Here is a 24,544-nt window from a genome sequence, read left to right as displayed (position 1 = left end):
ATGTGCCCCAGAGTCATGCAAGCCAGTGGATGACACCAGAGCAGGTTCCCCACTGGCCTGTCTGTATGGATGTTGGGAGCCCAGCCTTAGCTGCCATCTCAAATCCCTGCTCCTACACAGCCACGTCCTCGGCATCGCTGTGGGTAGGGCTATCAGATTTCGGCACCAGGCTTCCCAGATATGTGTATTTGTTTGGGTTTAAATAGAGGCACAGAAAAGCAGGGTGCTCCTTTATGCTAGATCATACTGCACCATTAGTTTAAATTACACTACACAGCCAAACCAGCAACATATTGCCCTCCTCCCCACCCCCAAACATAGTAAAACCACAGGAAGAAAACACTGATTACAAAACAGATCAAAATCCCCCCAGCCTCCACCCAATCCAGCCACCTCAGCCCTTCTCAGATGCCTCCCCAAAGAGGCAGACAGCACTGGGGGGCCCTGAAGGGCCACACATTTGGGGCATTTCAGACCAGGTTTGGGCGTGAGCAGCAAGTTGAATGTCTCTTACAGAGACCGCCCTCCCTTGGCGACCAAGGGCCAATGGCTCAAGCAGCTCTACTGAGCCCAACTGCAGCACTGTGGCATGGGGAGCGGGGCGGTCTCTCAGGTCCCAATCATTTAGGGCTTTACAGGTGACGACCAACACCTAAATTCAAGAAGGTGTATGACAGGAGAGCAGCCCGGGGCCCATTGGCCACAGCACTCCAGGGGTCACAGAGCAGCTGGGAAGCAGCAATGAAACAGTCAGATCAGGCCTGGATACCGTAGCTCATGGCCTGAGATGTTATCCTACTTTGCTACGGCCTGGGCCATAGCTCAGCGAGCCCAGAGACGCGGCAGCTCGGCGACAGAGTGTTGCCTATTCTAGGAAGTGCCAATCTGCCATTGTAGCAGGCACTAATCTATGGTAATGAACCAGCCAATAAGTAATTAATGCAGGCACTAGGCTGAGACCACTGAACTCATCCCTTAGGTGAGCCTGTATTGTCTGGCTGCAAACACAGGCAAAGCACTGAATAAACCAGCTGGAGAGGAATTTAAGCAAGACGGAAAAGCCAACGGGATGCCCGCTGGCAAGGTAAGGAAGCAGGGCTGATACGCTCTGTGTTTTGGCAGTGCTGATTAACTGACATGCAAGGGACTCAGAGCTGGTTCCGGACGGGATGGAGGGGGGATTACTGTCTGGGCGGGGCATAGTTGGGATAAAAATGGCACCAAGTGCATGGAGCAGGAAATGCATTGAGGCTTGAAGCGGTATGTGACCACGCAGGTTCATCAGCTCAGTGTAAGACACGCCACCAGCCAGCCCGCAATTGACACACTGACAGGCAAAAGCAGACAGGAGCTTCAGCGCATTGCTGGGAAGGCTTTGCTGCAGAGCTGCAGGGCCAGCCTATCAGGCAAAGAGCTCGTAGGCCATCGTGTGCATGGGAGAGGATGCTCCAAAACGTCTGCCAGAGAAAACCTTTGCCAGTACGAACGGCAGAATACAGGCAGGGTAGAAACGCTCTGAATGAAGCTCAAATGGCAGTGACCTCAACCTCCACCAGCAATGATGGACAGAGCAATGCAGCCCCAGCCCTGCAGGACACATGGCCAGAAAAGGAAGAGGGCATCTGTCCTGCTGAGCTACTGCAATAATGGCTCTGGCTGTGATGGCAGCACGTTGGCGTGGGATAGGAAGGGTTAAAATGAGGCCTGGATTAACCCGGTGCAGCTCTGGCCTTTCTGACCCTCTCAGATGATGTTTCCAGGTCATCTAAGTTCTTTGTCCAAAGGGTGAGTCAATGAAAAGAATCAACACGGGTTCCTAGTCACAGGGCAGCCAGCTACCAGGCAGAAGAATCCCAAGGCTAGACTGGCACAAGTGGGTGCTACAACTAGGCCAGATATTCTCCTCTCAGTCACCCCACTGATTCCCATAGGGCTGTGCTGGTGTAGCCGAGGGCAGCAGCTGAGCCACTGTACCAAGGCTGTCAGTAGGAGTTTCTTGCTGTGCCTTTCCCCATCCCTCTCTCCCCACCGTCGCTTTCTATGTGTTTTTCACTCTGCTCTTTGCCCTGTTTTTCTCTCCTTCCTCTCTGCTCCGTCACCTTTTCTCCTCTCCGGATCACGGACCCAGTAACACTGGGGTTGGGACAGAACCCACAGTGCCCCACTGAGTTTAAAACCAGTTTGCCCCACCCCAGTTTGAACACAGCAGGGCCGTACTCAGGACGTAAGCTGTTGAGAACGTGGGTGGTGTGGCATAGTAGACAGAGCAGTGCACTGGGAGTCCGGACACCTGGTTTCTGTTCCCAGCTCTACTGCTGGGTCTCCTTGCCAAAGTCACTTCCTGTCTCAGTTTCCCCACCCCTAAAATGGGGCGAATAGTACTGACCTCCTTTGGAAATCACTGAAAGCTGCTGAGGAAAAGCTCTGTATAAAAGCTAGGTATTATTATATTATCATTCAAACCCATACGGACATCCCTCCTGGACTTGAACTCTAACCTTTCTCCGAGCATTACCCAAAACCAGGACTACAGGTTTGGCATGGTGAGAAAAATGTCCCAGATACCAAGATCTTCCTTGTCCATGACTTATCTTTTTGTCTGTGGTTTTAATAAACTCACCCCACAGCAGCAGCTCCTGCCCCTCCTGCTCGGGGCATTGTGACCAGGCGCATGGGTCACAGCACTGCTCAGGTTTGGCCAGGCTGCCCCTCCATTATCATGATGGAGGCGTGGCCAAGTCCAACCTGAGCAACGCTGAGACCACGTGTACCAAGTAGCAGTGTGGGGAGCAGGGCCCAGCCCCATGGGACAGGGAGGGATGGCTCAGTGGTTTGAGCATTGGCCTGCTAAACCCAGGGTTGTGAGTTCAATCCTTGAGGGGGCCCTTTAGGGATCTGGGACAAAAATTAGGGCTTGGTCCTGCTTTGAGCAGGGGGTTGGACTAGATGACCTTCTGAGGTCCCTTCCAACCCTATGATTCTATGACAGGAGTCACCACTGACTGAGGGATAAAGGTGGGGTGGGCTCACACTCCACCCCAAACTCCACCTGGGACTCCTCCTCCTCGTTTGTCATGGCAATTTTTATCCACAATCCCAAACCAGTGACTTTTATAAATTGACCATGCCTGATTTGTGACTTCTGATACAAGATGCTGTGACAAATCTGCAGCCCTACCCATAACCACAAAGCCCGTGACAATCAAGCAGAGTGCAGGTATGTGTAAAATCGAGGCTTTCCTAGAACGTGTCCTTTGGAGGCAGCCCATAGAGCAAAAGAGCCATGAAATAGTATGAAGCTAAAGGCGTGCTCGACACCCAGCTGCAGCATCATAGTATTTCAGGTGGGTGGGGAGGGGTGGGGCCGACGGTCACTGAATGTAAACTTTCCAAGGTCTTTTTTGATCCTGTTAAGAACAAGAAGCAAACCCACTTCAATTGCACCTGATCTGCTGCTGGATAAGCCCCGTCCATGCTGAGATCAGACGGAATTTGATTTTAATGTGATGAAGGCGACTCCCACTTAAGTGGCATCAAGAAAACAAGCCAACGTCCAAGCTTGCACCGGCCCTCTTGGAAATGTCTTTCCGTCTTTGTGTTGCTGTGGGAAGCATGAGGAATGAAGGGAGGTTGAAGCTGTCAGGAGCCACAGACTCTGCCTGCAGGCCTGCTGGGAAAGGAGCAGAGAGAGCAAATGGATGTGACACAGGAGTCAAACCACCCCCCACACACCCGCTGAAGGGCTGATCCCACGTGGGCAGTGCCCTCCCCACCAGGCTCTAGAGTTGTCCTCATGCGCTTTCCCAGGCTCAGTGACTATTCATCATTCACAGCGGCAATTCGTAGTCATTCATAATGACAGCGACTGGTCATTGGGCCAGGGAACGCGAGCGAGAATGACAGGACAGCCTGGTGTCTAGGGATCGATGTGGCATGGGAGTGGCTCAAGCTAGCTACCCGAGTCTTGGCTCAAGCTAGCTACCCCTGCATCTGAGCTCTGGTGGCTAGCCCAAGGGCCCCAATCCTGATCAGAGCTTCTGGGCACTTCCTAAACAAAAATAATCAAAGTCTGAAGGTATGGTGTTTGGACAGCTAGTTTGCTAGTCTCCTTAGCATATCCGTCTCTTGACAGCATCAGTAGGAGTTATGCATATACATTCCCTGGGGTAGAGTAGTGTTATAGAGCATTGCCTTTATTCTGTCCTTAAGAAACTCTGTTTGTAAAATAAGGTCTTACGGTTGTGCGCTCTGTTGTTGCCAATGCTAGGTAACTCCTGTAGATCTTGGTGGCTTATAGGTAACCTGCTAATGAGAGGAAGATGGGAGGGACAGGCTAGAGTGGTTTTGGGGCTGGACAGAAAGACCTACTGGACAGAAAGACCGGCTGATTTCTCAAGCTTTCAGCGTGTTAGGTGAAAAAGACAGAGGGCCAGGTACATCTGTGCTGTAATGCCATCGACGTCAGTTACACCACGCGCGAGATCAGTTTGACCCAGGGATCCTTCCTTTCATAGGTGCTGGAAATAGGGGTGCGGCAGCACCTCCTGGCTTGAAATGGGTTTCCATTATATCTAGAGTTTACAGTTTGGTTCAGTGGCTCTCAGCACCCCCAGTATACAAATTGTTCCAGCACCCAAGCTTTCTTTAAACACAAATAAGTCCAGTGGCATCTAAGCAGGTGGAGGTGGGAGTGTACTGAAGAGGAAAGGTCAGGCCAGCCCAGGCCTTCCCTTGTTTAGCTGGTCGGGGATTTTTCCATCAGAAACTGCCAAGTCATCAACACCACAACTTTTCATGAGGTGGTTTTGATGAAGTTTTTCAAATTTTGGGGGGGAAATATTTTTTGGAAATTGTCGAAACGTTTCATGTCAAAACTGTAAAACTCTGGTTGGTGTTTAGAAATGCAAGCTAATTTAAGTTAAAAATTTTTTTTTCATTCTCAAATTTTAAGCTAATTATAGTTTTAAAAAGTTTTTTAAAACATAGAAATGTTTCCATCAATTCAAGTTGGCAAAAAATTTAGAGATTTTGCATTTTGGTTCCCGATTCAGGAATATTTGTTGATCTCTCAAAATATTTCAACAGGCAGGAAACCCATTTCCTGCCCCACGGGGCTCCCCAAAGAACGACGGTAAGGGCAGGGCCATGAGGAAATTTTGCTGGCTTCATGGTTGGCGTCTCTGAGAGCAGGGAGGTCTACGTTACCTATGATCTTGTCCTGTGCAGAGGAGACCAGGGAGTGAGTCTACATAATGGAACAGGTGAAACTGCAGCATTCCTTGAGCAGGGTGAGGCCTGTTTTGGTCATGTATGGTGTGGAGGTTTGCTGTCCTCTGGACATCACCTTCTTCTCTTTGACAGGGGCTGTTAAAAAGATCTTGTTATCGTAATGGTCAACAGCAAAAGACCAGAAGGAGGGCTAGTATCAGTGTCACCTTGTAGGGCTTCCCTCACTGGATGGGACCTGGGTCCCAAGAGGTCAGGGCTGGGATGTACCTCCCAAATGACCAGGGCTGAGACATATGTCCTTAGGAGTCATGAGACATGTCCCATGTGATCTCAGATGCGATCGAGTGGGCCCAGACTGGACTTGCCTCCCAAACAGTCATGGATGGAAAATGCCTCTATTATTGCCAAGGATGTGCACATCTCACTTGGCCAATGATCTGCCTCCTCTGTGGATAAGAAAGAGTCCCAGAAGAAGGAGATCTGCTCTGAATGACCCTAGATGGAACATGGGAGACAGACTATCACTATTTTTATTTTTGAGGATCTGGGAGTGCTCAGATAACAGGGTGATGGGGGCCACATAAGTAGCTGGGTAGAATAGCAGACATGTTAAATACCTGAACCACAGAGGGGACAGCCACCCCAACCAGCCCCCAAAGCATCTTTGTGGAAAATCCAGGCAAGAAGCAGAACCGTGACATGTATATCAACCTGTCATCTTCCTGGGATATGACACTTTGGCATCAGAGACAGGCAATAGCCCCTCTGTTGAGTTGCAACTCCCCTCCCACTCTTTCTTCTGGTGGCATATGGTCCCAGCGTAAAAATCGCTGGTCTGTTTATAGCAATTAATTCTTGGGACTAGCCAGCTTTGTAAACAGGATAAAGTGCCAAAGAGATGTCTGTGTGATGAATAATATGAATCGGGCGCCTACTTGCTTTCTGGAGGCAGCTTTTGGAGAGCTTCGTTTGCAGGAATTCAGCCATTTCTTTGTCTTCTTCTCTTTCCCTGCGACAGGAGGAAATTGGTTCTTGCTTAATAAATGGGCCAGTGAACCACTCAGGGTACACAGCAAAATAACCCCATGGCAGCCAGTCTCAGACCCCAGCTCAACTGACATGGGCTTGAGGGGTTTGCACTTCTGGGCTGGAAGTGGCAGTGTAGCCATTCCCTCTCGGACTGGAGCCTGGCTCTGAGCCCCTCCCCTAGCTGTGTTTCAGAGCCCAGAGTCCAGCCTGCATGGGAATGTCTACACTGCTGTTTTTAGTGCAAGTCCAAGTCAATTGACCCTGGCTCTGAGATTCACTGCCGTGGGTATGTTTTTTCCCATGTAGACGTACCCGCAGATGCTCGTTTTGAGTAGGGTGACCATATTTCTCAAAGGGAAAACGGGACACCACGTGGGGCTAGTCCGCCCCCAACCCTCCGCCCCTGCGCAGGGCTGGCCCAAGCCGCTTTCCCGAGCCCCTGCCTCCCCTCCCCTGCACAGGACTGGCCTGAGCCACTAGCCTGAGCTCTGCCTCCTCTCCCCGCCCCCCCGCCGCATGAGGCTGGGGTCGCTGATTGCCCAAGCCCTGCCTGTCCCTTGCCCGAGCCCTGACTCCCCGCCTGCGCAGGGCTGACATCACCACTCGCCCCCCGACTCCACATCCCATTTTTTTGACAAAAGTGGGCATTTGTCCCATTTGTTCTTGCCAACTGATCAAGTGGACAAGAGCAAACAGTACAAATACCCATTTTTGCCAAAGAAGTCGGGATGGGACAGGACAGGGCTTAAAATATAGTCACCCCAGTTTTGAGCCAGAGAGGCATTGTCTGATTGGAGCACAGGACTGGGAGCCAGGAGATCCTGAGTTTTGATCCCATCTCACCATCTGATTTCCTTTGCAATCACAGGCAAGTCTCTTCACTTCTCTGTGGAGTGAGTGTATGGGAGAAGGGGGCAGATTTCAACTTGTCCCAGTGGTACCAGCCAGTCTGCTACTGTCTGCGACATTGAGTGGGGACTGGCACCTTTGAAAATCCCAGCTTTTGTGACAGCTGCCATCTTGGCCAATGCACTGGGGATTGAACCGGGGACCTCCAGAGCGAAAAGCAGGAGCTGCTACATAGCTTGAGCTAAAGCCTGTGTGGATCAGCTCAGAGGGGCACCTGTGACTCACACGACCAGTGGATTACACTTTGAAGATGGCGACTGACCTCCAAGTGCTAAGAGCTATTGTTTCCCCAGTGTATCATAAAACCCTTTCCTGTTGACCCAGCATGGATCTGAGTGGTAAGCCATCTAGCCTCTGTTCTCTCCAGGTGACCCCCCCTTCTCGTGTGAGATATTGGTGTCAACACATTAGAATTAGCCACGTTACTTTCACATCTTCAGTTGGTTTCCTTTCTACACACACAGTGTGTTCAATAGTGCAGGGCTCTCTGCCTGTCTGGCATTTCGGGGTGGGGCCTGGCCCTGCAGAACTGGATGTCAGCTGGACCGCCTGATCAGACAGCTTTAGGACTTGCCTCTTCATGCAGGGATGGGGGTTAGTGACTGGATCTCCATTTAGCTATGATACATCGGCAATACACCTAACAGCGCACAGAGGAGAGAATCGGATGCTAAAGCTCAGAACTCTGCCCTGCACCAACGTGGGTTAGCTTTGTCCGCTAAACCTCAAAAGCAAGGTCCTTGTGTGGAGTGGGTGTCTTGTCTTGTGCTTCCCTGTCTTGCAATCCTTCATTTCTGTCTAGTGCCAAGAAACCTCCACGTTCCCCAACCTCTAATGTTTCCTAGCTGACGTCTCAGACACTGAAAACCAGCCTGCAGCATAACTCCTCTGGACTCTTGGGGTGTCATTCTCCCTCACCCCACTTCCTAGCCATCCGCCCGCTCCCACAATAATCCAACAACGTCCCACCCCTGGACCTCTTAAACGTTTTCCACTTGGCAAGGAGCTCTCCAAAGCTGAGCCCAGTGTTCATGTCTGTGTATAGTACTGGTGGATAGAGCACTGGATTGGGACTCAGAAGACCTGGGCTCTGTTCCTGACTGACCAGCTGTATGAAAGTAAGGAAGTCACTTCACCTCTCCTTGTGTCTATTTCCCTTCCCACTCTTTGTTTCGTCTAGTTAGATTGTCGGCTTTTGGGGCAGGGCCTGTCTCTCACTATGTTTGTATAGGTCCTAGCACCAAGGAGGCCCTGAGTTTGGTTAGGGCACCTCCGTTCTACGTTATACAAATAATAAACCAACCCTCGTGCATACCACCTGCAGTAAAAGGAAACACCTTCCTCTCAGCTCACCTCTTGTGGCAGGTCACCAGTGAAATCTGACCAGGTCACAGGCCCGTGCTATGCATTGTGATCTGATCAGATTTCACAAGCTAGGCAGAGCTGGAGCTGGTGAGCTCTGAGCTGAGAGCATGCCACAGTCCTGCCACAATGATGTCAGCACAGTACCAGGCATCCTGGTTTACCAGACTTAGTGCATGAGACTGTGGATTTCCACTGGCCCTGTACACTCTGGGACATGGCAGCTTTAGAGCTCTTTAACTGCTAACTGGCAAGGGAGGCTAGAAGGGTGTTCTGGGGGAAGGGACAGATGAGCTGCCCCTAAAATCCAGCCAGTAAAGGGTTTATAGGAAACTGGCCACTCCACAAAGACTCTGGGAAAATTAGCCCAGCAATCTGGCTCCTACGGGAAGAAATCAGCCTGGGTTTTAGTTAAGTGCTCAGTGCAGACCTCATCTTTCCACAGAAGCCTGCTTGCAGTAACTGAAGCTGAAGAATGACAATGCGGGAAGGGGAACCAGCAAAACAAAATAACTCCCCTCCTCCCCACAAATATTTCTCCAAGCAAAAAGCCCCAGCCCCTATGATGGCATCAGCCGAGGCCATGTCAGATTACATGGTGATGGTTAGCTTGGAAAATGAATTTGATGCCAAGATACAGTGCCCAGCACTATACATGTGGTAGACAGACAGAGATACACTGCCTCGCAGAAGCACGGTGCGGTGAAAGCAGAAGGCATAGAGGCCATTTTGTGATCTAAATCTCCATGGAGGGAGATGGGGGGGGGGGGCGGGTGTCAGTTAGCTGAACATTTCAGGATCTTTAAAAATGGTTGCTTGGCAGGGCAGGGTGGGGCGGGGCATGGGGTCATCTCCTAATTGGTTCCCCTGTCCCTGACTATCACTCTGCAGTTACTGCACCCCACAGCGAAGGAGGCAGTCCCAACACCCACAGCGTAACTCCTGCGGGAGCCACCTCCAGCACTGTCTGTCCCCAGGAGTTACCTGCAGCACCTCGCCGCGTCGCACACACACCTGAGCAACAGTCTGGCCCTCCCTTCATTTCTCACGTCCCCCCGGGTTAACTGGAGCCAGCAGTAACAAACAACGAGCGACCACAGCCCCCCAAGCCCCGGCAAACAGATCCAGCGGGGTGGAGGCGCCAGCCCGAGGAGGCATGCACCGTAGGTGGCAGAATTAAGGAGACATCTCAGTTTGCCCAACAGGTGGCAGAGCACGGCTCAGCAGCGTGCAAGCGAGGGGCTGCAATGTGCTGTCCAGATGGCATGATGAACAGGAATGCCCCAGGCCCCCAGCACAACACCCATGGGCGACTACGTGCGACGGCAGAGCTCAGGTGACTGGTGTCTGCAAGCAGAGACGTGTTCCAAAAACCGTATTACATTCCTCTTGAATCCTCAGCGAAGGCTTGCAGGGGTGCCGTGCTTGCTGGGGAGAACACAGAGCCCTGGGGAAAGCCAGAGGCACATGCTGCCTCAGCTTTGAATAGGCCTGAATGGTTTTGTTCTGCAGCGGCTGACTGGGCCTGATTGCCCTTGCTTCCTGCCTGCTGCGGCATGACTGAGGGCTCTGCAGCAACTTACGAACCCTTCATGCAGACAGACCTGGCTTAGAGTTACCCCACCCTTTGCATTTCAGGACATCTTTTTGCACAGACTTGGCATGTCATAGAATCATAGAAGCTATGGGTTGGAAGAGACCTCAGGAGGTCATCTAGTCCAACCCCCTGCTCAACTCCCATAGCTAGCAGCTGCCCCTTTGCTTAAAGCCACGTCCTGCTCAGCCTGTTTGCCAGAAGCTGGGAATGGGCGACAGGGGCTGGATCACTGGATGATTACCTGTTCTGTTCATTCCCTCTGCGGCACCTGGTGCTGGCCACTGTTGGAAGACAGGACTCCGGGCGAGATGGGCCTTTGGTCTGACCCAGTATGGCCGCTCTTATGTTCCTTCTATCACCACCAGTGCATGTTGCCTTTCCCCTGCTTCTGCCCCATTCTACACCTCTAGGCCGGCTTATGGCATAAGCACTGCAGACCGTATACCTGTGGTCCCAGTTCCTAGTCATGTGATTACATCGGAATCTCAGCTTTCATTTTAATAAGGAGTCTGAAGAAAAGCTCAAAAATGTGACCCGAGTGTAATCGATGCTGCATGGTCTGCCTGAGTCTGCAGACAGCCTGAAACAATAGCTCTGAGAGGTGTGAACTGCCCCATACCAGCTCAATGGGGTATTGACTCCAGGACCCACCGCTTTGGGGATCCCCTGCCAAAACCTTGCCAACAGAAGACTCAGCACGCGGCAAGAGGAGAAGAGTGCAGTGGGGCTGGCCCACCCAAACAGATACACCTGGCGGCTGGAGTGAGTCCAGGGGAGCCGCTTTACTGCCCCCCTGCCACTCTGGGGAAGGATAAGGGTATGCCACTGTCCCTGCCTCTCTGGAAGGTGTCCCCTTGACACAGCCACTCCATGTGGGGGATGGAGCCACAGTGTGCAGAGGCGGGGCTGCGAAGGTAGTGCCCTGGGGGGCAGTGTTATGATGTGTCTAGTGTCCCGGGCTGCCTTAATCCGACCCTGCACAGCTCCCTAGCCGCTGAGCTGTTCTGTAAATTTCCTGCCCCCAGTGCAGACGCTGGGAGTCTGACATGCTGGAGCTCTGCCAACCCCTGCAAGTTCCAAACACACTTGAGTTGGCTCATCCAGGTACCTCAGTCTTTCAAATTCAACGTCATCCACCAGGAAATCCCGGGTTTCCACCAGCTTGTGTATCTGCTGCACCAGTTCCTCCTCCCTCTGCTTCTCCTCGTTGGACTTTTCTTTCTCTGCAGCATGGAGAACACAAACCACTGTTTGTTCTAATGCACCGAAACATAGAAACCTGCGATCCTAACTGTGCTGCAGGCAGGGCTGGCTTCTTAGGGTACGTCTGCCCTGCAGGCGGACATGTGACTGCAACACATGATGTCGACCTGCCCAAGCTGGCTTTGGTCTAGCTAGCTTGATGAACAATAGCAGCGCAGCATTTGTTCAGCCTGGGCTGCCTCCCACACTGAACAAGTCCCACTGACTTTCCGTGAAAATCCACAGATTCAAAGATACTAAGGCCAGAATGATCCATTATAATTAGTCTGGTCTCCGTCCTGCGTAACGCAGGCCATCGAATCTCTCTCAGTGATCCCAGATTTTCAGTGGTGCTAGGGTGCTATGGTGCTATGCCCCATCTCCCATTAGAATCAACAGGGACTAGGTATGTCCATCTCCGAGGCAGTTTTGAAAGTTTTAGCTAAAATCCTCACTGAAATCCCAAGGGGTGGCCTAACCCTCAGCACCCTGGATAACCTCCTGTGTCTCTTTCCACTGTGCACAAAATCTGGGCAACCTTCAAGTCCCATGTACATAAAACTCTGGTAAATACACAGAAATGTGGAGATGATTTAAGCAGCATTAAAGATAAATTACTGAAAGACTGAGATTGGCTGTGTATGCAGCTGTGTTTTTTAAAACCACTCCAGAGTTCAGGCAACCACTTCCAAACTCAATCCAGCACCACGTGGCTTTCCATCAGCAGTCCTCCTCCAGCTAAGTAAATACACTGTGCAATCCACGATGTGGAACAAACCTGTAGGCTGGATCTCAGCAGCGCCTAAACTGGGTATTGACTTGCAGTTTAAAGCCTTCTATATATCGACCCGAGACACTGCTGCTAGGGTCTGAATGGGAGGAATTGTCATCATTATTCCACAGTGTTAGCAGCCTCCGTAGGCCACAGAAGTTTCTCCTACTTCTCGAGTGAAATTTACCCATCAGCACAGGCCTCTCTTACATCCTACTTCAGTTCAAAGGGTAAACCACAAATGTGTGTCCTGGAGGAAACATATGTGGGGTTTCCAGATTAGCATGTCTCTACAGAAAAAGGGTTGTCCAGTGAGTAGGGCACTAGCCTGGTTGTTGGGAGGTCTCCAGTCAACTCTCTGCTCCGCCACAGACTTCTTGTGTGGCCTTGGGCAAGTCATTTAGTCTCTGAGCCTTAGTTCCCCATCTGTACAGTGGAGTTAATAGCACTGCCCTACTTCACAGGGATGTTGTGCATATAAATAATTCAAGTTCGTAAGATGCTCAGATACTCCAGTAATGGGGGCCATATTAGTACCGTAGATAGATGTCCAAACATGTTAGTTAATCTGGGTTAATTGACAGTCAATTAACTTGAGTTAAAAGCTCTAGTGAGGCATATTCACTTTTAAAAATATGCTTCTCGTTTGTAGTTTGAACTTTGCTGGCTTCAGATTCCATCTCGACCTTGATATGCCTTTGTATGTCAAAGATATCCTGGCCATGTGAGCTTTCTAGCCTAGAGAGGTTTGGCTAAGCCCTGGGCAAGCACCCATATGTTTGGGGTTCTTATCTGAACCTAACCTCTGCTGGATCTGTCTTTTGAAGCGCTACTGCGTCTTACAAGTCTTACTGTCTTACAAGTTCAGTGTTTCTCATGAGATTTGCAGCATGTCCTGAGTTGACGCGCTGGATCCAAATTTTGCAAATGGCTCCGGTCTTTATAATGGGCAGACCTGCTATCTCCCTGTCCCAGTCGGAACATCCCTCAGTTATAGGATCAGGTTCAAAATCTGAATCGGGACCTACATTTTGTGGATTGAGCCCATCTCTAACCTGAATCAATCTGCACGTTCCTGGTTTATAGGCATACCTGAAGCAGCAGTGATATGGCACAAGAAAGACTCAGGCTTCAAGTCATCCTAGATCTCGAGATGCCCTCCAGGTAGAGAACAAACAGAGTCTTGTAAATGAGCTAAGAAGCTGTTCTGAATGTATAGACCCTTCCTGCTTCAGGGATTCAAACAGCACAGCACTGCGCTCTCTAATGCTTCATTGCATCTCCTGGGACCTGTCAGATCTGCAGAGTGAGACTTGTGGCTGGAACAAACTTAAGCCCAGACCCTACTGTTTATGGCCCCAATACAGGGAAACACTTCAGCATGTATTAGGCTCATTCCCATCCAGGAAAGCGTATGATTAAGTGGTTTCCTTAATTGGGACCTGAATTAGGAACGCCTGACAGGAGCCATTTCCTTAATGACACTGACGTGACCAGCTCTGCGATGAAGTTATTTTTACTCATTATTATTTAAGCGCTGACAGTGAGCTGCTGCTGTTTGTAGCCTAGAAGACCTGGCTGCTGTCCAAAGAGGATTCGGTCGAAAGAGATGGGCAACACACACAACACATTGGGAGATGCAGGGGAAGGTCCTGCCTTTGGACCTTTTTCCCGTTTACTTCAATGGGCTTTGGAGACACCCTTTAGAGAGTGGGGTGTGGCTTTGTCTTGCTTTGTTTCTCCCCCAATGCTCTCTTTCCCTCTGTGGAAGGATAGTGCATCTGCCAGAAGTCAACATTTGAAGGAAAGATTTGAAAGGGGGAAATCTGGGCACCCGGGGGTTGGATAAGGAGTTCCAGACGGCACGGCAGAAAGCTTGAAGACCAGAGTGAGAGAAGAGGTGAAGGAAGAGGTGGAGTGCAACTCGGCAGAGTGATGGGGGCAGGGAGAGGACACCATTTTAAGGTGCTGCATGATATAGGGAGGAAAGGGCAGAATTTCCTTTCCGAGGATGTTTTGATTTTCTGTTTGGCTGGTTTTTCTCTCTCCAAAGGGTACCTGAATGTTGGGTATGTCCATATCGGGGATCTCTCCACACTGTCTGGACTGGATCCTCACACACGTTAAGGCTCCGGTACTGCACTCTGCCAGTGTAAACAGGCCTTGGTGTAAAGGAATATGAGGCCCTCTCCTTTCAGTGGACGTACTTACTCCAGTTACCCAGTGAGAGGCTTTCTGAAATTGTCAAGCTATGACTATGAATCCATTAGCCGTAACCCTTATTTACAAAGAGACTAACTACATTCCCAGTACATACCTGCCACAATGTGGGCTCTGGTGGTTCCGTTATCTCCGCCTCTCTGAACTCAGGCTGGACAAGAGCTTTTAGGTGCTGAAATGCACAGCCCTCCCCAGGACAGAAGGGTGTGTGACACTCCCCGCATGTGCCAAGCTGCTCGCTGTCTCTAGCCCCCTGTGATTTCTGGCAGGCTTCCTCCACCAGAGCCTGCAGCATTTCCTATGAACTCAAGGCCAGCCTGCCATCTGCCCCATCTCCTCGCTGTCAAAAGGCTGGTGTTAAATTTCTGCTGTGTTTTGTGGTAACACACGAAGAAGAGGAGAGTTTTCCCCAGCAACACCGACATCTGATGACTCTAGATGCTTGGTCCTGCCTTTAAAGGCCTCACTCCCCTCCCACTACCAACAGAAAACTTCCAAAGGGGCCCTCTACCAAGGGATTCCAAGAATCCTCCTCCTTCTGCTCCTGGGGTGCCATTTGGAGTGGTTGGGGTTAACTAGAAACCCTGCACAATGTGAGAGGGTAGCTGGGCCTGTAACAGACTTGTGTCCTCTGTGGATTGGGCACAGAAGAGCATCCTGTAACATACACTCACCAATGGCTTACAAAAAGACTTGGGTAACAATTTTTATTTCCTTATTTCTTTTCCTTTTCTTGTTTCTTGATGCTTCCTTGTTTGGACCAGGACAAGCAGTGGAAGAGACAAACAGCCACAGAAAGAGATGATCTAGTGACAATTCCAGCCTAGCCAGGAAAAGAAAGTCCCAGCAATATTGCAAGAAGAGCTGCTTTTGTGAAAGAGCCCCAGGCCAACTTTGCAGACTCGAGAGGTTCAGAGTTGGATCCAAATGTCTGGTTGCTCATCTGACTTGATTGCCTGAACTTTTGGAGTCCTGCCTGTTACCTTGTGTGAACATATCCAGGAATAAAGGGCCTGATCAAAAGCACTCCCATCAACTTCAAGGGCTTTGGGATCAAGCCACAGAAGCTTTCCAAAGTATCTGGGTCTTACCTGGGAGTGCGATGAGTTTCTGGAGCTCCTTTTTCAGCCGACTGATTTCTTTGCAAAGCTGAATGTCATCCATCCTGCAGAGACACAAACAAAACCACTTAGGGCTGGTCTACACTACACAGGCCAACGTAAGGCAGCTTATGTCGACCTAATTATGTCCAGTGCAATGATGCAGGAACACTTTTACTAGTGGGGGTGCTGAAAGCCAGCCCTCTTACCCCTGTCCTACCCTGTCCCCCCCAATCTGGGGCCAGAAGCAGGGCTGTGTCTATGGGAGGAGGGAGGGGCCTGGATAGGGCAAGGGGGCCGAGGCTGGGGGTGAGTGTGGGGCCAACAGCCAGGACCGCATGTGCGGGGCTGGGAGCGGAGCCCTGGGCGCGGGGCTGGGACCCTGTGTGTGCGGCTGGGAGCAGAGCCCCATGTGCAGGGCAGAAGCCAGGACCCTGCATGTGGGGCCAGAAGCAGAGCTTTGGGTTCAGGGCCAGCAGCTGGGACCCCGTGTGTGGGTCTGGGAGCAGAGCCTGGGGCACGGGGTACAGCAGCTGGGATCCTATGTGCAGGGCCTGGAGCAAAGCCCCGGGCATGGGACGGGACCCTGCATGTGTTGGGCCAGTAGCAGAACCCCAGGCAAAGGGCCTGGACGCCGCATGTGGGGCTGGGAGCAGAGCCGGGGTGGCAGCTGAGACCCTACGTTGGGGGCCAGAAGCAGAGCCCCAGGCATGGGGCTGGGAGCCCGCATGCAGGGCCAGGAGTGGAGCCCTGCATAAAATCTGGGGGTGCTGGAGCTCCCCCCCCAAACCCCTAGTTCCCGCGCCTGTTTGTCAGTGTCTAAACTATAGCCTTCCTCCTGCCGATGTAAGTGCCCTACAACACCAACACAATAACTCCACCTCCACGGAGGCATAAGGCTTATGTTGGTGTAGTTAGGGCAACCCAGTGTCTGTGAAGACACTAAGTCCCTTATATCAGCTGTTGGCTGTCTTGTCAATTTCACAGCAGGCACCCTGAAATTAACAAGAAAACTGGGCAGCTAGAGCCCTGCTTCCCCCCCCCGCCCCACCCTTGGAGAGCTGGGCAGCTGGACCCCGCTCCCGGCTGGGAGGAGAATGGACCCCGCTCCCGGCTGGGAGGAGAATGGACCCCGCTCCCGGCTGGGAGGAGAATGGACTCCGCTCCCGGCTGGGAGGAGAATGGACCCCGCTCCCGGCTGGGAGGAGAATGGACCCCACTCCTGACTGGGAGGAGAATGGACCCCGCTTCCAGCTGGGAGCCAGAGCGAGAAGCCCTGATGGCTTCAGACCCTGCTCCCCGTCAATTTGACAAGGCTGCCCAGCTCCCAGAAGGGAGAAGGCAGGGGTGTGTGGGAGAAGCTGGGGCAGTTGGACCCTGCTGCCCGGGGATGAGACGCCCCAGGCAGCTTCCCCTGCTCCCCACACTGCTCCTTTTAAGTAGGTGGAAGAACTGCTGGTGAGGAAATATGCAGGAAATGGCCCACCTTGGTTATCATACACATTGTGAAGAGAGTGGTCACTTTGGATGGGCTATTACCAGCAGGAGAGTGAGTTTGTGTGTGGGGGGGTGGAGGGTGAGAAAACCTGGATTTGTGCTGGAAATGGCCCAACTTGATGATCACTTTAGATAAGCTATTACCAGCAGGACAGTGGGGTGGGAGGAGGTATTGTTTCATGGTCTCTGTGTGTATATAATGTCTTCCGCAGTTTCCGCGGTATGCATCCGATGAAGTGAGCTGTAGCTCACGAAAGCTCATGCTCAAATAAATTGGTTAGTCTCTAAGGTGCCACAAGGACTCCTTTTCTTTTTGCGAATACAGACTAACACGGCTGCTACTCTGAAACCTGCTGGTGGGGATGCGCACTACCGACCCAAGAAGGGTTGTGTGGACATGCACCGCCACAATAATTACTGCAGTGATTGTAAGTTGACCTATTATAGCTTTTGTGAGTGTTAAATGGTTTGCACCATTGGTCATGTCAAAGCAATCATTGCATCATTCTAATGGGACCTAACAATGGAGCTTTATTAAAGCCTGGCTTATTCTCTCTGTCCTGACAGTTGTGGACAGCTTCCGAAACATCGTGTCAAAGGGGTTCCTTTTTCTTTGTACTTATTTAAAAATTTTAAAGCGTTCAAAATAGAAAGTAAGACAGTAGAATCCTTGCGGAATTAAAAAATGTAACAGAATTCATATTTTAAAAAACAGGACATTTGTAGGTTTCTAATAAGAAGCCTGCAGGTTTAAGCAAGAAAAAAGAAAAATCATCCAGTCTGCACACAATATAATGTCACAACCTAATCCTGTCTGCAGAATTCCATTTCAATGCCCTACTAAAACGACCAGCACACCGTTAATCAGCAAGCGTGATGGTGATAAGATAGCCAAGAATCAGGCACAAACCAATGGAATGATATCAAGATTCCAATCCAAATGTACCTGAAGCGCCAAGTTGGGATCCAGATTCAAAGTGCCCCAGTGCTTGGGGGTGCCTGACACTAGCGCTTAGCTTGGGAATTGTTTCTAGTTAAAAGGAATAGTCTTTAGTTAATGATAGTTCCCGAAGATGAAGTTTCTCAGCAGCTTGAGCCCCAAATTGTGAGCATTTCAGCTGGAGCATCATTAGCTGCTGGCTTCTCACCTGGGTTTGCTATCTGGAAAGGAGCAGTGTAGAAATGAGCATTCATTTATCTAAATGAAAAGGGAGCTTGTTAGCCCATGCATTTGCTACAATCCAATTGTACGATCACCGAAGAAAACAAAAGAAATAACAATTGTTTGACAAAACCCTGGAGAGATGTTGGTATCTTCATTTAAGGGCCCAATTCAGCAAATCCTTATTCACTTAACTTCAGTAGGGCTACTCACATGAGTAAAGTCTACCCATGAATGAGTGCTCCTTCTGAGGGATTGAATAGATGGGGGTTTCCCTAAACCCCTTGCTATGTACCTGGTAGACCTTGTGCACCTTCAAAACTGGATCAAACTTAGATCCCTCATCCCAGATACAATGCCAGTTCTCCCCATGCCATCCGTAACACCAACAGCCTGAGGTTTTTGCTGATTACTTTTCACTGAAACAGCACTGGGATATTTCATGCTGTCCAGCCCGAGGGCCAAATGATTGAATCAATTGCTTATAGTTTCAATGATTTTTCTCACACACAGATGCATAGATTATGCAGCCAGAAGGGACCATTGTGATCATCTAGTCTGACCTCCTGTATCACACAGGCCAGAGAACTTCCCTGAATTAATTCCAGTTTCAACTAGAGCAGATCTTTTAGAAAAACAACCCATCTTGTTTTTAAAATGTCCCCTGATGGAGAATTCGCCACACTCCCTGGTAAGTTGTTCCAGTGGTTAGTTATGGTCACCGGTAAACATGTGCTCTTTATTTCTAGTCTAAATTTGTCTAGTTTCAACTTCCAGACATTGGCTCTTGTGTGGGGTGGGGCTTTCTACACAGGTTTTGGTTTTTCTCAGTTCCTTGGCAAACACCCAAATTTTCATTGTGAAGCTGAAAATTTATGGATCAAACACAAGAAAGAACAAGAAATTAAAACAAGCATTTATATTGAAACTGATACTGAATGATTGTTTGTTTTGCACAATCAAAATCTGTCAGGTGTTTCACCTTTTGGAGGCAAAATATCAGAGTCTTATTTCCAGAACAACCTTCACTGGATGAAAAGGAAAGTGGGTTAATTTTAGTTTCAGTCCTGATGGGTGAAAGGTATTTACTTCTCCTGTTTCTAACAGAGACACTCACACAAAAGGTGAAGGAGAGATAGGATAGAAAATGTGGTGGAAATACAGCTTTTGTTGATGTCTTTGGAACACTGGACAGCAGGTCGGTTACAAATGGATGCTTTGGCTAGCAGGTCAACCGCAGCACCTGTTGCTTAGCCCCTGGTTCCCCTTCAGGCCAGGGATGTCATCCCATTGGGTTTTTTTCTCCTTAGGGCAGGATTGTAGTAATCTCATCTTGCTGTGCTGATGCAATGCAGCTGATTTCAGGATTGGATGGAAAGTCGAGAGAATGAGAGACAGGATAGGAGGAAGGAAAGAGCATGAAAAGCAGCCCAAAAGGAAGGGAACAGAACTCTGCAGTGCTGGCAATTAGGTATCCCCACTGATGGGCTGAGGACAGGATGTCATGATGATGTGATGATTTTCGGAATTTATGAATGAAAAACAAAGTTCTTTGAACAAGAGCAAGGCTTAATGACTTCCCTGTCAGAGGAAGAAAGCCTTTCAGTCTGGTCTGTTCCTTCTATTCTGGGGTCAGAGAAAATGAGACAAGATGAGCGGAGATGCCAGCTGGGACGGGAGATGGGAGATAAAAATGTGGGTTTTTTCAAAGTCTCTTTTTAAGAAAACCAGAAAGGGAAAACGTGGACAGCATAGTTCAGCCCCTCAGTATTTTGTCCATCATGCCAATTTTGGTCCATTAACTTCTGGTTCCATGTCTTCTGCTTTTACCAAGCATGATTTCAACAGTTCTTGAACGATATCAGCAGGTCCTTTTTGTTTGCACTAATCCAGCTTCTCTGTCTGTCTCTTGCACTTGCTCATAATATCCATTTATTAAAAACAGCCTGACCATATTTTCCATGGTTGATTTCCAAATCAAAAAGTTTTAGATTATTGGGACATCTTATGAACTTGCACATATTTATTACATTGAAGCTTACAATTGGGGTGAATTTTAAAGTCCAATAATCAGAACAGCGCTCTTCCAGTGCCCCCAGCTTCTGCTTTCTCAAGACTACATCTCTTCATTGCCTGATCCACAGCCCACAGAAATCAATGGGAGTCTTTTTGTTGATTTCAATTGGCCTTTGTATCAGGCCCTATCTGTCCCAATGGTATTTCTAAGGCAAAATTTCTTTCTTGGCATCTAAGCTCCCTGGCATCTAAGTCCATGAGTTGGAGGCTTTCACCGTGCATTTATTTGTATGGATTTTTCAAATCTACAAATATAGATCTATAGTGGAAAATGTGAATCCTTCTTACAGTGCTTCCAAATTACAGGGCAGTGACTCTTCTGATCGGCATGTAACTCGTGATTCGGGATCGGCACGCAGGCCTGAGAGTCAGGTGTCTTGGCTTTGTTTCCTAGGTCTGTGACTGGCCGTTTGTTACCTTGGCCCAATCACTTAGCTTCTCTGTACCTCAATTTCCATACCTGAGGCGTCAAAACCGAGCAGCATCTAATTTCCTCCATGTTTTGCATGTAAAGTGCTGTCCCAAACGGTACACTGTGTTTTTCATTTTTATGATAACAAATTAAGGAATAACAAGTTACAGTTCATTTGGAGCCCAGCTCCCCTGGGAATTTCCTTGGCCAAGCAGCAGTGATGCTGACTGCTTATAGATTTAGCTGGGTTTCCATGCCAATGTGAAGATGTGCTTCCAAAGACATTTTCCTTTAATTAAGAGCTAGTTGAGGGACTTTGAGGATTAGAGGGTTACTTCTAATTCCACACTGAACTCTTGCTGAATGACAGTGGAATTCCCCAGGGTTGGTTAGTTCCATATTCACAGACCTTCAGGCCTGATTTCCCATCAGAGCAACTGTCAGGTTTTTTCTTGCATAGCTCCATCTGCCATATTATCAGTTCTTTCTCTGAGGCCAGACTGGGTTCAGCATCAGAGAAGGTGATTGCAGGGGAATGGGAGAGCTGTGGAAGAGGGAGGGGTGGCATTCTGGTGTGACAGGTGTCACAACACACATGCACACCAGGGACTGGATTGTGCGTCTTGTTCCTGGAGTGCCTCAAGGAGTAGGTCCCTTCCCCCACAAGCCACTGCATAACTTGGTTCTTGTGCTCTTGATGTATGTGGCCTGAGTAGTCCTGAGCTGATAAAGGGACTAGAAAGCCCACTATAGGCAGGGAGGGGTTGCTCAAACCCTGAGCAGAGAACAAGTCCGTCGGCAGAAGGAATGCAGTCCTGGGCGACCCCAGGACCAGATATGGTTCTACTCTAACAGAAGCCATCACTGTATATTCCCCCAGGGCTCCCAGCCTCGCCAGCCAGGCAGTTGCTCGTAGCCACAATCTATCACAATCTATCACTATGGCCAGATGGCCAGTTTGATTAGCAGAAGAGCTGACTCGGACATTCACCTGGGGCTGAGGAGGTGAATGGAGCCTAGCTGCCTACGCATTGGGGTTGGGAGTTTTCGGCTGTTTGGAGTATTTTTAAAAATTGTATCCATGTCCCCGCACTACATCCTCGCTTCATGCAGGACAGGAAATGAACATGTCCAGGTATAATGATGATGCTTCTCTCGGGGTACTCAGAACTGTGTGCCACTGTCTTCCAGCTCTCGGCCTCAGCAAGGGAGAGCTTTGCTGCACACAGCAGTTATTAAGTACATAGTACACACACCAGCCTATTAGGTTAGCTGAGAACTCACTCTCCACTTTATACATTTTATAATAAAACAAGAATCAGTCTATTAGCAAAGGAGAGAGATGTAAGGGATAATAGGTACAGGTGAAAGAGATATGGTTCCAAGTAAGACAAAACAAAACAAGCTTTCTAGTGACTAAAACCATTTCAGCAAGTTACAATCTCTGTCTAAGCAGGTTTCTCACTTATAGTCAGTTTACAACTACTTTTGCCTCCCTGTCCAAGAGGATCCACTTTTCACGAACTCAAAGGGGGCTGCTCCCCTTTGTACCGTAGGTGGTGGATGACCCAAATGTCTCTTTGCTCCCCCTTAATATTACCCCAAAGTTCACTGTTTCTGTTTCAAGAGCCTGGAAGGGTGCAGATTCCATCCCCTGTTGAGGCTGTTAAGCATTCATCTCCCCCACTTGCTAGCTTGATGGCTTTGTTTACCCAATATGTCCTCTGCGATCAAGCTGCTCAGATAGGTAAACAGACATGCCTTTGTCTAGGCCAGGCTGTGCTTTATACACTGCCGGCCAAACACATTTTAAGAACATCTATAACTCTTTGTACACACCCCGTACATATGTCATGCAAGTGTGTTACCAGTGGGCATAGGATATTTTACACAACACCTTTGACGTACGGATTCTGAGAGCAGTGAGTTGGGGCACTGAATGTGTCAGGCCTGATGTGAGGTATGGTCTGGTGTGTCCTCTGCCAGTTGGTACTGAGGGGCTCCTGGGGACACAATGAACTACGTGGTATTGCAGACCTGGCCAGCGTTTGGAATAATTGCTAGTAACAGTATGGTGTGGCTGCTGTTCTGCTGCCATTGTTTCTACCGTGCTGTTGGTATGCATGGCATCTCACTGACACGTGAAGAGTCGATATGAGCCCAAACTAAAACTCACGATCTGAAGACACACAGCCTTTGGGCAACCTTTAGAGGTCAGACTAGATGATCACAATGGTCCCTTCTGGCCTAGCAATCTATGAATCCAGGTCTAAAGTTTGTGTCTCATGCCTGTCTGTAACAAAGCAGTCCTTGCAAGGTTCATGCCCCAAGAAGCATACAATTTAAGGGCCTTATCCTCAGAAGTGCTAAGCACCTGCAATTCTTGTTCATTTAACAAGTCCACCATCACCTCAGATACAACTTGTCACCAGGGCCCACCTCTGCCTCAGAGACACCTGAGGCCTGGGCCCACCTCTACCTCAAAGTCTCCTTGCACTGGGGCCCACCTCAGAGACCATCATGATCAGGGCCCACCTCTTCTGCAGCTACACCCAGGTCAGGGCCAGGGCCCACCTCATAAACACCTGAGCTGAGGACCCAACTTGACACAGAGGAACCTGAACCTGAGACTCGCTCCTTCCTCCACGGCTTTGCTCAAATTGGGCAGATGATGTGTGTTAGAAAACATGTGAACTAAAATATTTTAATTAGCAGGCTGTTAACCACCACCCAACACCTAGGATAGTTAATCCAGTCCAGATAGCTGTCTTTGGATGCACTACAAAGTTGAGTGATGTTAAACAATGCTAATAAAAGGGTGTGAGCTGACATGTTTACTAACACAGCTCATTTTCCCAGTCTAGACAAAACCTGAACATTGTAAATTTTGCAAAGCCCTACTGATGCCGTAGAATCCTATCATGGTTCAAGCACACATGTGCTCAAGCCCATTCAATGTTTTGCAAGTCCCTCAGAAAAGCCTTCAATCTGTGAGAATGCTGTTGACATTTCTAGGTATCCAGGCCCAGTGCTCTGAGTGACAAGCAGCTGTCTAGATTCCGCTACTTATTAGCTTGTGCTGCCTTCAGCTGATATGTCTTTAGTTCACTTTAAAGTGTGGGTTGCTAAGCATCCATTCTGCAGTTCAAACAATCCTGTGATTCACCATCCTTTCACCCCTTTGGGAATGAGTCATGTTTGGACAGAGCTGCCTAAAGCTGCAGCATTGTCAGCTGAGCGGAGAACATCAAAATGTTAATTAGGAAAGGGAAAATAAATAAATAGAAAGGAGAAGAGCATTAGTGGTGCTGTTGGAGTGACCGGGACCTGCATGGCTCTGCTGTACGAGCAAAATATACCAGCTGCAAGACATATATATATTTCCTCTGGACTCTGTCATCTTCTGCTGCGTCCAGCAGCTCGTTGACTTCTTTGGATGGCAACAAGCTCAAAGAAAATAATGAGTGTGTGTGTGGGGGGGGGAAGTTTAGCTTGTTTTAAAGAGTATTCTCCAGCTGCTGTGTTAGCCATTGACTAGCTGCAGAGGTGCTAATTTCAGAATTGTGCATAGGTTGAGCAGGAAGCCAGCTCTCTATCATCTCTCCATCCCATCCCACTCATTTGCGTACTAGCAAAGCACAGAGTTCGGGTTACATGAAAACAGTTTGCATTGCCATGACCACTTAATGATGACAGGTGCCTTCAAAATACTATCAATAGACAGATCAAAATGCACAAAAAATAATTGCTGCTAGACTAGGGAAAAACGAAGAAGCAAACCACCGGGTGGGGGTGGGAAGGAGGACATTGTGCAGAGCTACCTTAACATAGGAACTACCATCAGATCTGGGCCCAGCAGCCTGTCTCCATCAGAAACCGGTACCAGATGCTTCAGAGGCAGGTGCAAGGTAGTAGGCAGACACGTGATAACCTGCTT

The 24,544-nt window shown here is 49.3% G+C and overlaps 1 protein-coding gene across 3 annotated transcripts in view; it reads right to left on the bottom strand.

Moving 5' to 3' along the window:
* Positions 1-3,365: 3,365 nt before the first annotated feature.
* LOC140897797 (bMERB domain-containing protein 1) overlaps positions 3,366-24,544 on the bottom strand; it is a 75,127-nt gene continuing 53,948 nt past the window's right edge. For 2 of the 3 annotated variants that reach the window (XM_073310868.2, XM_073310866.2), the window contains exons 3-7: positions 15,452-15,525; positions 11,235-11,349; positions 6,165-6,238; positions 5,206-5,364; positions 3,366-3,667 (exon numbers count right to left, since the gene is read on the bottom strand). In XM_073310868.2, coding sequence (XP_073166969.1) covers positions 5,246-5,364; positions 6,165-6,238; positions 11,235-11,349; positions 15,452-15,525 — 382 coding nt within the window. In that variant the 3' untranslated portion in view covers positions 3,366-3,667; positions 5,206-5,245. Of the gene's footprint in view, positions 3,671-5,205; positions 5,365-6,164; positions 6,239-11,234; positions 11,350-15,451; positions 15,526-24,544 lie in introns of all 3 variants that reach the window. The other variant, XM_073310867.2, reaches the window with a different exon arrangement.

Source organism: Lepidochelys kempii, chromosome 14 (genome assembly GCF_965140285.1).
Source record: "Lepidochelys kempii isolate rLepKem1 chromosome 14, rLepKem1.hap1, whole genome shotgun sequence".
Lineage (NCBI taxonomy): Eukaryota > Metazoa > Chordata > Testudines > Cheloniidae > Lepidochelys > Lepidochelys kempii.
This window is presented reverse-complemented; position numbering and strand designations above follow the sequence as displayed.